The 11846-nt window shown below is 52.9% G+C and overlaps 1 protein-coding gene, 1 long non-coding RNA gene and 1 other non-coding gene across 4 annotated transcripts in view; 1 reads left to right on the forward strand and 2 right to left on the reverse strand.

The window, feature by feature from the left end:
- ABHD11 (abhydrolase domain containing 11) overlaps positions 1-2155 on the forward strand; it is a 3611-nt gene extending 1456 nt beyond the window's left edge. Inside the window, exons 2-6 of one of the 2 annotated variants that reach the window (XM_010854293.1) lie at positions 47-182; positions 865-1038; positions 1186-1356; positions 1456-1637; positions 1866-2153. In XM_010854293.1, the coding sequence (XP_010852595.1) occupies positions 47-182; positions 865-1038; positions 1186-1356; positions 1456-1637; positions 1866-1998 (796 nt within the window). In that variant the 3' untranslated portion in view covers positions 1999-2153. Of the gene's footprint in view, positions 1-46; positions 183-864; positions 1039-1185; positions 1357-1455; positions 1638-1865 lie in introns of both variants that reach the window. The other variant, XM_010854294.1, reaches the window with a different exon arrangement.
- Positions 2156-2237: 82 nt separating this feature from the next.
- LOC104998906 lies at positions 2238-3338 on the reverse strand. Its single transcript, XR_826516.1, has 4 exons — positions 3161-3338; positions 2760-2854; positions 2407-2527; positions 2238-2321 (listed from the first exon to the last, which is right to left on the reverse strand). It is a non-coding gene; the product is annotated as an uncharacterized LOC104998906 (long non-coding RNA).
- Positions 3339-4982: 1644 nt separating this feature from the next.
- Positions 4983-5062, reverse strand: TRNAQ-UUG. The gene is given in 2 exon segments: positions 4983-5017; positions 5026-5062. It is a non-coding gene; the product is annotated as a tRNA-Gln (tRNA).
- Positions 5063-11846: the final 6784 nt, after the last annotated feature.

Here is an 11846-nt window from a genome sequence, read left to right on the forward strand (position 1 = left end):
CCCCTGCTGGCTCAGACACTTCTCCCACCCTCGTTCCTCCCGCCAGACCGGTGCGGCTTTCCTACAAGCTTCTGGACGGCGAGGCAGCTAGCCCCGCCCTTGTCTTTCTGCATGGGCTCTTCGGCAGCAAAACCAACTTCAACTTCGTCGCCAAGGCCCTGGCTCAGCAGACAGGCCGGAGGGTGAGCTTCTGGAGTCGGCGGGGCCCTGAGGGAGGTGGGGTCTGGGTGGGCGGGGCCCTAGAGGAGGCCGAGGTGTGGCCAGCTTCTCTGTCCCTAACGCTTGGGAGCGGCGGGTCTCTCTGATAAGAAATCAAAGAAGAGATTGACCTTCTGAGGTTGGAGGCCCCAGGGCAGACCCAGGCCCACGACGAACCCCATTCATTCCCTGGTGCTTTCACCCACCCAGTCCTTCATTCGTATTATAGATCTCCGTCTGTGTGATCCACCCTGACTTAGCCTCTGCTCTCAGATACCTAGGCACCAACATCCTGCCCGCTAAGGGGGCCAGACCCTGCTTGTTCACCAGGGGATGACGGGCTTTCCACCTCCTGCAGCTGCCCGCCCTGCTGTGCTCCAGCTGTTGCCAGTTCTTGCTGTCTGCTTTCTCTGTAGCTGCCAGCCAGCTAGGCCAAATGTCTGGAGATGTGGTCACACTCCTTGGGCCTTCTGGCACAGTGGCTCCGGTTCTTCATCTGGGCCACCAAGGTCTGAGAACGGGGGTCTTCTCACCATCCGGGCCCTTTCCCCCTTCTGGATCTCCCCCACCCCGGGCTCTCCACCTCCCTCAGCCTGCAGATCTGCCAGGCTTTTGGCTCTGCCCTGACTGGATGCTAGCGCTGCTCCCCACCTCCCGCTTCCCCAGGTGCTGACAGTGGATGCTCGGAACCATGGTGAGAGCTCCCACAGCCCAGACATGAGCTACGAGGCCATGAGCAAGGATCTGCAAGACCTCCTACCCCACCTGGGCCTGGTGCCCTGCGTCCTCATTGGCCACAGCATGGGAGGCAGGACCGCCATGCTGCTGGCACTTCAGAGGGTGAGCCGTCTCTCTCCAGGGCTTCCTCCTATCTGTTGTCGACCCTGAGCGCTCAGCAGGCAGCCTGGAACTCCAGCGAGCCTTGGATGGCCGAGTTCCAGATCCAGGAACCTGCCCTAAGGTACCCAGTCTGCTTCTCTCCCGCAGCCAGAGCTGGTGGAGCGCCTGATTGCCGTGGACATCAGCCAAGTGGAGACCACATCCAGCTCGAACTTTCCAAACTACATTGCAGCCATGAGGGCCGTGGACATGGCGAATGAGGCGTCCCTTTCCGGCGCCCGAAAACTGGCCGATGAAAGGCTCCGCTCTGTTATCCAGGTAATGCACGCAAGCCCCTGCGTGGTGTGGGCAGAGGAAGAGTGGCAGCCCCAGGCCTCACACAGAACCTCCCACCCCGCAACTGCGGGACCCCCACAGAGCGCGAGCATTCGGCAGTTGCTGCTCACCAACCTGGTGGAGGTGGACGGGCGCTTCGTGTGGAGGCTGAACTTGGACGCCTTGGCCCAGCACTTGGACAAGATCTTGGACTTCCCCGCACGACAAGAAACCTACTCTGGGCCAACCCTCTTCCTCCGGGGTGGAAACTCTCAATTCCTGCTGTAAGCCAGGCTGGGTGGTAGGGACGGGCATACCCGACTTACCCAGCCCCTCAGCCTGCCTTGGGGAGGGCTGGGGTGTGGGTAAGGGGTGCCTGAAAACCGGAAACACCACTGGGCACATAGACTCACGTGGTTCTCCCTCTTTCCCCGCTTGGCCTCTGTGTCCCTCCTTCTCTCTCCACTTTCCTCCTGTCATCCCTTCTCGGCTGCCTTCTCTCTGGTGTTCAGTCCCAGCCACTACCCTGAGATTAGGCGGCTGTTTCCTCGGGCCCAGATGCAGACTGTGCCGAACGCTGGCCACTTGGTCCATAGCGACCGCCCACAGGACTTCATGGCGGCAGTCCAAAGCTTCCTGGCCTAAGGGTTGCTGGCCAGAGGGGACGTGAAACCCCAGGCGTCAAGGCTCTGTATCCTGCTCCTTGTTTCTGTACAGAAGCACTCAGGTGGGCACTCCAAGGGCATGAGGATTCAGAAGGGGTCAGACCTCAAACTTTAATGAATAAAGACACTCCTCCCAAGGTCTTGGGCTGAGCTTTCTCACCGCCAGCGTCCCCACCGACTCAGGGGGAATCGGATCCAGGGGGTCCTGGCAGTTCCAGGGTCCGCGGGGGCTCCCGGAGCGCCCCGGGACTCTCTCTGCAGCTGACTCTCAACCTGCTGCCTCACCAGCCATTGCATGTCCTCCTGGGGGCCAGGAGAGCAGGGTCAGGGGCCAGGCCTGTGCTTGTCTGGCCCTGCCTCCCAGGCCCGGCCGGCACACCCACCTTGCCTCCCAGGCCTCCACCTCCTGCCTCAGTCTCAGCTTCTCCTCCAGAACTTCCAGCAGTTGGGCCTCCACAGCACGCAGCTTGGCTCTGCAGGTGTCCAGCTCAGCCTCCACGGCCCGCTTCCTGATGGGGGCAGAGAGCAGCCTGAGGCTCAGGCCCTGCAGACATGATTCTGGGCCCTGGGGGTGGACCAGTGTGGCCACAGCCCCCTGCCTTGGGACAGTATTCGTACAAGTATCTATGCAGCTTTCCTCCCAGGAATGCCCGACTTCCCCGCTTCCCCTCCTGGCAGGACAGAGCCTCGATGGGGAGCCATCCACCGCCCTCCCAACCCCCGCAAGCAGCTGCCTCTCACTTGGCGATAGCGTCATCTCGCTCCCGGAGGACCTGGTCCAGCGAAGGCTCTGTCTGGGTGTCCCCCAGTGCTCCAGCTGCTTGGGATTCCTGGCTCTGCAGTCGGGCGACAGAGGAGGGAACAGGGGTTTCTGGGTCTTGCCTGGATGAGGTGCCCCACGTGGCCCTTCCGCCCTGACCTTGATCCTGATGCCGATGTCAGGAGGGGAAGGGTCTGAGACACTTTGCACCTGCCCGCCAGTGCCCTAGTCTCTGCTTCCTGCTGAGGGGATAGTAGGTGTGGCCCCCCTCTTTCCACCTAACAGGGAGCAGAGGGGCTGGGTGTTTGGACCCCCAGGGAGGAAAGGCATTCTTATCCGATCCCCACAAAAGGGGCGAAGTGGCTTCCGAAGGACAACTTACCCCTCGAGGGCCCCAGACTGAGAGGGTGGCCTGGCGACTGGGACTCTTGTCAGCGGGGTGGGGCAGGCGGAGGACATGGCCCTTTGCCCTTGCTTCCTGTCCGGGCACTCCCTGTCAGGCCCCACCCCCGGCCGGCTGGCCGTGCCCTTGTCTCCCCTCCTGGAACCCTCTGGCCAGACCCAGTTTTCTCAGCCCCTTCCTTGCCCAGTCATTCGTGCCCTGCACCTCAAGGGGGCGCTCCACTCATATCAGGAAATGAGAAAGGAGCGTGAGAGCCTGTGCTCAGTGACTTAAGTCCTGTCAGACTCTGTGACCCTGTGGACTGCAGCACCCAGGCTCCTCTGTCCATGGGATTCTCCAGGGAAGAATAATGGAGTGGGTTGCCATTTCCTCCTCCAGGGGATCTTCCTGATCCGGGGATCAAACCCACGTCTCCTGCAGCTCCTTCATTGACAGGCAGATTCTTCACCACTGAGCCACCTGGGAAGCCAGATGAGAAAGGAGGGACAGAGCCCAGCTGGCTCCAGTGCTGAGACTGGTGCCCCACCCCCCTATCCTGCAGAGCTGGCATCCTGGAACCCTGAATGAACGGCATCATCCATATAACCAGAACCAGAAGGGAAATAGGTCTAACTAGGCAAATTTCTCCTAACATCTTAGCAAAAACAGTTCCCATTTGGGGATTCCCAGGCAGTCTAGTGGTTAGGGCTCCATGCTCTCACTGCCAGGGGCTTAGGTTCAATCTCTTGTCAGAGAACTAAAATCCCACAAGTTGCATAGCAAAAAAAAAAATTCTAACATCTTGAACATCCATCCTCCCTAGAAATATCCTCCAGTATTCCTACATTATTGCTCATTATCCCCTGAATACTCCCCACATTCTGATCCTGGAGCGTGGGTGGGGATGGGGAATCTCAGTATCCCACACCTTTCTAGCTGCAACCGCTGAGTGCCCAGGTGACATCAAAGATATAAAAGGGCTTCCCCTTTGAGAGACCTCTGCAGCACATGTCCACCTTGGACATTAGACCCTCGGTCCTGCTCTAAACAGTATATCCTTCTTCCAAGATCCCCACTAGGAAGCTCCCTGTAGACATGACTCCTGATGGTCCGTGGGTCCCACTCAGCCAGGTGCACCTCCAACAGCCAGACATCCCAGTTTCTTTGACTGAACCCCAGTGAAGAGGTAGAACTGAGCTGTACCCCTAAACACCCCTTTTGTGGAAGTTTGCATTCAGTGTATTTCCGGAGGAGGCTACTCTGTCATGATCCAGACAGGACCCCTGCTCTCGGAACTCTGGGTATTATCAGAGAAGGGTGTTAGAGAGCCCAGGGACAGGGGGAGCACAGAGGGCCCTCACATCCAGTCATGGGGATTCCACAGGAGCTTGTCTGAAAATGAGTCCTGAAGGCCAGCCGGAGTCAGCCAGAAGGGCTAACATTCATGCCAGGCTAAAATTCATGATGTTTATTTTAACTTTTTTCTTTGAAACAATTTCAAACTGTAATGTCCCCCCCCAAAAAAAATTCCTTTTAGGGTAAAAAAAAAAAAAAAAAATCTAGTGTAAAACATTGCTCCCAGTTGTCACATCTCTCTCCCTCAATCTAGAACAACTTTGCAACCTTTCTTTGAATTTTGACCTTGGCGTGTTTGAAGATTACAGGGAAGTTATTTTGTAGACTGGCCTGTTCTTTGATATGGGTTTGTTCGTTCCTCCCGCACATTTAAACAACTGTTACACATTTTGGGCAGAAATATCACAAAAAAAAGATGCTGTGGGTTTTTTTGTTTTGCTGCACCGCGGAGCCTGTGGGATCTTAGTTCCCTGAACGGGGATTGAACCCAAGCCATGGCAGTGAAAGCGCCAAAGTGCCAAGTCCTAACCACTGGACCACCAGGGAATTCCCGATGCTGTGTTCTTACATCCAGTATCATTTGGAACCATGACTGGTGGTGCTGCTAATATTGATCATTTGATCATAATTAGTATTGAGAAAATGAGGTATTTTATGATCATAGGTTTCAGCATCCATTGATGTATCTTGTCTGAATTAATACAATGGCTTGCAAATGGAGTTTTCCAGTTTAATAATTTCTTCCGCATTTATTAGTTGGCCTTCTATTATTAATATAAAGAAGAACTTTTACTTCACCCCATTTATTCATTTTACTTATGTCAGGTGGACTTGTGATATTCTAATATATTCAGTAGGCTATAACACATTCTTATCATTTATTTTGATGCTCATATTGTCCAGAACTGGTCAGTGGGTACCCCTTACTGACCTCTTCATTTTAATGTGTCACATCCTTCTTTGGAATCTTCCATTCTTTCTGGCTCAAGAAGATATTCCAGGTTCACCTTATTTTTCCCTGCCCCCAGCCCTAGAATTATCCATTTTGGCAAGAATACCTATTTCTTTTTGGTGGTGAATAGTATTTAGAAACCAAGATGTGGGTGTTAGTTGTGCTCAATGCAGTTAAGGTAACGTCTCCTGCCAGGCCCACTCAGTAGACTCACATTCTCCATACACACATAAACATGCACATTTATACCTCTGTTCCTTCATCTGTGTGAGAGTTAATTTTGTGTGTCAACTTAGGACTGAGTCACTGGATGCCCAGTTATCTGGTTAAACATTACTTCCGGGTGTGTCAGTGAGGGTGTTTCCAGAAGAGATTAGCATTTGACTTGGTGGCCTGAATAAAACGGTGGCCCTCCCCAAGATGGACAGGAATCATCCAACCCATTGAGGGCCTGAATAGAACAAAAAGCCAGAGGAAAGGCTAAATTCTCTCTTCCAGCCTGTTGAGCTGAGATCTTGGTCTTCTCCTGCCCTTGGGCTGGTACTTGCACCACCAGGGCACTGCCCCTTCTCAGGCCTATTTTCTCAGTCTGGAACTCCAGCACCCCGCTTTCCAAGTCTCCAGCTTGCAGACAGCAGACTGTGAGACTTCTCAGCCTCCATAATGGCATGAGTCAATTCCTCATAATAAAATTTCTTTCTCTATATTTATCATATTGGTTTTGGTTCTCCGAAAACCCAAACAAATACAACTTCCATGTATTGAAAGATAGTGGTCATTCAGACATTACGTTCCAGTCCAGTGGCACTGGGTTCATCATAGCTTTCCCCCTTTCCAGATTTTTACTCCCTTTTCCCCAGTTGTCTTCAATACATTCTTGTAATTTGTTCAATGTATGTAGCTAATCCTATATATAGGTAATCCCCTGAGACAACAGGCTGCCCCTGACTTAAATGCCCTCCTTTCAAGGGGTTGGGCCCAGCAGAGCTGCCTTCTCACCCCACCCCAGTCCTATCTGCATACATGGCCCTGGCTGCCATTGGGCTATCAGACATTTCTAAGAGATTTTTTTTCCGGGGTCGGTGGGGGAGGTAGTGCTTCACTATATGTGGGATCTTAGTTCCCTAACCAGGGATAAAACCCACGCCCACTGCACTGGAAGACAAGACCTAACCACTGGACCACCAGGGAAGGCCCTCTAAGAGCCTTATATTCATTCATTCCACAGGTATTTACTGAGCACCTACTATTGCTTCAGGCTGTTTCCCGGTGATGGAAAGCAGGAAGACAGACAAAGTTCCCTGGCCTCCCGAGCTCACGTTCTAGTGAAGGGAGACAGATGATAAACAAAAAAGTACACCAGATGGTAAGAAGTTCTGTGAAGAAAGAGAAGGAGAATAAGAAAAGACTAGGAGACTGCTAGTTTATGTAATTCTGTGCTACCCTACTGCTGCTGCTAAGTCACTTCAGTCGTGTCCGACTCAGTGCGACCCCATAGACAGCAGCCCACTAGGCTCCTCTGTCCCTGGGATTCTCCAGGCAAGAACACTGGAGTGGGTTGCCATTTCCTTCTCCAATGCATGAAAGTGAAAAGTGAAAGTGAAGTCGCTCAGTTGTGTCCAACTCTTCGAGACCCCATGGACTGCAGCCCACCAGGCTCCTCCGTCCATGGGCCCTAGGGAAACTGCAAATATTAACCTATCACTTAGATGAAAAATAGCCATTCTCATGACTTGGAATAATAATTTTTCCAGCAACAGCATCATTTATGAATTCAAAAGGTCTGTATTTCCACACACAAGTGAAGATGATACATTCGAGAAAACTGTATGGGGGAAGTCAAACGAGGGGCTGGGTATGGCTCATGGCAGATGCCAATGAGCAGCACAAATGCAAGTGAAGGGTTTAAATCAACTTTCACAAACCGTGAGCATGGAAAAGAATTGCCTTTGAAATAAAGTTATTCTTAAAAATATGTGCTTTAAAATCTTACAATTTGAAAAAAAATAATTTTAAATATGAAATGTTTTCACTAAATATCATAACCAGGGAGTTACGTGTTTCATCTGCATCCCTAAATGTTTTAATTAGAATAGTGGGCCAAATTCCTTTTTTAAAAATATCTTGTTGGGAAAAGGAGGGCAATGTATTCAAGCATATTGTCAATTCCATCACCCACCCTACCTCCAGTATCACATGCTGAGCAGTGAGACTCCTTCCCCAGCTGCCTACTCCCTGAGTCTCCCTCCTCCACTGCACCCCCAGCATGGCTGAGCCCAAGCCTCAAGACTGAACTGGAAGATGGTTACAGGTTGACGGTGGGCTGGGAGTCTGGAGCTTGGAAGAAGAAGGAGAGCTGCCTGCTGGGCAGGGCCAGGCTTGGTGGTCAAAACAGCTTGGGTTGCAAGGGCTAGGTGGCTTAGAAACCATGTCACCTAACCCTCAATGCCTGCTGTGCGTTTACCTCTCTGAGCCTCGTCGTCTCGTCTGTGAATTGAAACTAAGGAGGGCGTCCCTGATAGGGTCACAGTAAGGGTGAGGCTTACACAATGGCCAGCACTTTGTACAACAATGGGCCGGGGCCAGACTACCCAGGAGAGGAGAAAGAAGGAGAAATCCTGCCAGAAAGCAGCAGAAAAGCCACAATGGAGAACATTGACCACACACACACACACACACACACACACACACTTCCCCCAGCCATGGAGCCTGGGTCAGCTGCCTCTTCCTGCTCTGCAGCCCCCACAAGTTGGCCCCAAGGACAGTTCTGCTCCCAAATCCTATATAAACTGCCTCCATTCCTCCTCCTGACCCCAACAGCCCCTAGACTTCCCCATCATTGTCTTGTCATGGTCAGGGTGTCTCTCCCACCAGTCTGGAGGACAGGTGATGATTGTCTTCATCCCAACCTGGGCACACAGGTGCTCCAAGGCAAGGGCATGGCCGAGGCAACACCGGCTTTGCCCAGCAGGTGGCAGCAGTTGCCAATATCAGCCATCTGGTGGGCAAGGACCGCCACCTGCTCCCTCCCAGCCTGTAAAATGGAAACCCCAAACTGTGCCTGGGCTTAGAGGGCTTCCAGATGCCCAACCTGTCCCTGCTCCTTTACAGGAACACAGTTCATCCACACGTGCCAATGTTTATCGCTTACTCCGCAAACACACTTTCTGTGCCATTCCTGGGGAATCAACAGGAGCCTGACCCAGTTCCTTCCCTTGTGCTGCTGAATTGCACAGTCGTGTCCCACTCTTTGTGACCCCACGGACTGTAGCCGACCAGGCTCCTCTGTCCATGGGATTCTCCAGGCAAGAATCCTGGAGTGGGTTGCCATACCCTCCTCCAGCGGATCTTTCCAACCCAGGGATCAAACCCGAGTCTCATATCTCCTGCATTGGCAGGCAGGTTCTTTACCACTAGCACCCCCTGGGAAGCCCCTCCTTTCCTTTAGGTGTCCCCATCCAACGAGGGGACAGACACCTAACACACACTATATCCAAACAGTACAATAAGTGCTGTAGTCAGGATAAATACTAAGATCCCACAAGCTTCGTGGTGCAGGCAAAAAAAAAAGTATCCAGGGGAATTCCCTGGAGGTCCAGTGGTTAGGACTCAACCCTTTCACTACCATAGCCTGGTTTCAATTCCTGGTCAGGGATCTTAAGTCCCACAAGCCACAAGATGCAGCCAATAAGTAAAGCTAAATAAATTTTTTAAAATGTTTCCAGGATGTGACCACTTCTATCACCACCACTGCCATCACCTTTGTCCCAGCCACACACACAATAGCAATCACTTCCTAAATACATCCCTGCTTCCTCCTATGTCCTCTTCCATCCATTCTCCACCCAGCAATCAGAGCGATCCTGCTGAAGTCCAAGATGGATCAGGTCCTCTGCTCAAAACCCTCTGGGGGCTCCCATCCCTCTCAGAGGCAAAGTCAAGGGACACAGTCCCTTTCAAGGCCCCTCCATCTACTCTGATACCACCTCCTTGGAGCTCTTCCTCACCTACCACGTTCCAGGCATCCTCACCTCCTTACTGTCTCTCTCATATGCCAGGCATACTCCCTGCTCCTGGCCATTGCACCTGATGCTTCCTCGCCAGAATGCTCTTCCCCCAGAGATCGATGTGGCTCCCTCCCTCAAAGCCAGCACCCTAACCCTTCTGTCCTACTTTATCTTCTCCATAACTTATTATCACCATTATATATGTTGTTTATTTATCATCTCTTTCCTCTTCCAGAACCCCATGAGCACAAGGACTTTTGTCTGTCACGTGTCCAACATCTAGAATAACCAGTACATAGTAGATGCTCAGTGACAGTGTCAGTCGCTCAGGGCTTCCCAGATGGCGCTAGTGGTAAAGAATCTACCTGTCAATGCAGGAGATGTTAAAAGACACAGGTTTGATCCTTGGCTAGAGAAGATCCCCTGGAGGAGGGCATGGCAACCCACTCCAGTATTCTTGCCTGGAGAATCCCACGGACAGAGGTGCCCAGCGGGCTTCAGTCCATAGGGTTGGAAAGAGTTGGACACGACTGAAGCAACTTAGCACAGCACAGTATATGCTCAATGAATACTTTTTGATTAAGGGAGTGAAAGTTGGACCTTTGATTGCCTTCCAACCTTGTCTGCATGATGAAGTTTAACATTCAAGGCCTCTCTCACTGGTGTTATCTCCCACCCACGCTTACCCCTGTGCCTGAGCATCACAGCAGGTTCCTGAGGTTCTCTGGTTGCTCCCCACTCCTGTGCCTGAGCATCACAGCAGGTTCCTGAGGTTCTCTGGTTGCTCCACACTCCCACCCCCAGTGTCTGGGCATGCTCCTTCTGTCCAGAAAGCCTGCAGCACTGCCTGCTGCACACCACTCCTTCAACATCCAGCTTGAACATCACTGTCTCTGGGAAGCCACCCTGAATCCCTTACACACTGAAATCATGTCCCTCCCACAACCCAGGAGCACCTTAAGAGCAGAACAGTGGCCCCAGAACATGCATTCCCAGCTAATGTTCGATGAATGAATGAATGAGCGTAAGACCTGTATCAGAAAGGTAGTTTAAGGTGAAGGGCACACATTCATTCTTTATTAATTTTTCACGCTACCATTTAATATGCATCTCAATAAGGGATGCTTGACATGGTACCAGGACTCTCTGAGGGCAGGAGCTGTGTCTCCCCTTCCTGTCCTCTCCCCCACAGGGCCAGACAACGAGCTCCGGGGCTGCACCCATGACTCACCCCACTGAGTCACCCTGCACACAGGAAAGCACTCTGGACCAGGAATCAGCACTCTCCCTGCCACCTGTCCCCTGGAACCCTGGGCAAGCCCCCTAGTAGATGAGTCCCGGTCTTGCATCTGTCAAACAGGGCACCACCAGCACTTGCTGTGTGGGTTACTCAAGATTGAGGTCTGGACAAGTGGAAGGGGTGTGGCTGTCTCTCAGGCCAGGCTACATGTGAGCTAGCCTTGGGCCGGACTTTCCAGGGAAGGAGGGATGGCTGGAACAGTGCCTCCAGCCCGTCTGCCAGGCAGCTAACCTGAGCCCACAGTCTGGGAGAAGTGCCAGGCTCTGACACACTGTGCAGCAGGGGGCTGGCTCAACTCCAGAGCAACACCTTTGGCAGCCCCCGGGGAGGGGAAGGGGGAATGCTTGGCTCCAGGTCAAGAGCGTCTGGGCCAGGGCACGGAGGGGGCAGCTGGGGGTGTGCAAGTGGCTGTTGCTCAACAAGAGGCTGGCAGGAACCCGGAAAGGAGCATCTGCTACTGACTAACCCCCAGCCACCATCCCTCTCCAGCGCTGCGAAGATCTTCCCATTAGTCCAGTGGAGCTGGGCCCCTGCTTAGCTACCCTCAGCTTCTAGACAGGAAATAAGCTCTCAGGCTCGGGGCTGGGATGCAGGGTTGGGAATACAGGGGAAGGAGAACGAGATGAGGCAATAACCTAGATCTCCTTCCCCCCAAATGGAGGGGTTCCTGCAATCTTGCTGAGAGTAGAAACTAAAGGAGGTGGTCACTCAGCATCAGACTGTGAACCGAGAAATCCTGGGGAAAGAGGAAATCCTCCTGAGCCTGAGTCTGGATGAGATACTGGGGGGAAGGCCGAAGGGGTGGGAGGCACAAAGGCTGGAACTCTGGAGGTTTGTGGAGTGGGGTGATGCTGCAGACCCCAAGGCAATAAAATTAAGGAGGGAGGTGGTGTCTGGCCTTTAGCAGAGATGTGAGGAGCTCTGGAGGTGAAGATCCAAAAACACTGTCTATGTCCAGAAGGAGGGATGCTGAGCGGTTGAGTCGAGGGAGGATTGGGATGGGACCTCCGGGCGGGGTCGAACGGACGTTGGGAACGCAAGGGAACGAGGTCCCGGGGTCTGTGACCCTTC

The sequence above is a fragment of the Bison bison genome, unplaced genomic scaffold, assembly GCF_000754665.1.
Source record: "Bison bison bison isolate TAMUID 2011002044 unplaced genomic scaffold, Bison_UMD1.0 scf7180017864340, whole genome shotgun sequence".
Lineage (NCBI taxonomy): Eukaryota > Metazoa > Chordata > Mammalia > Artiodactyla > Bovidae > Bison > Bison bison.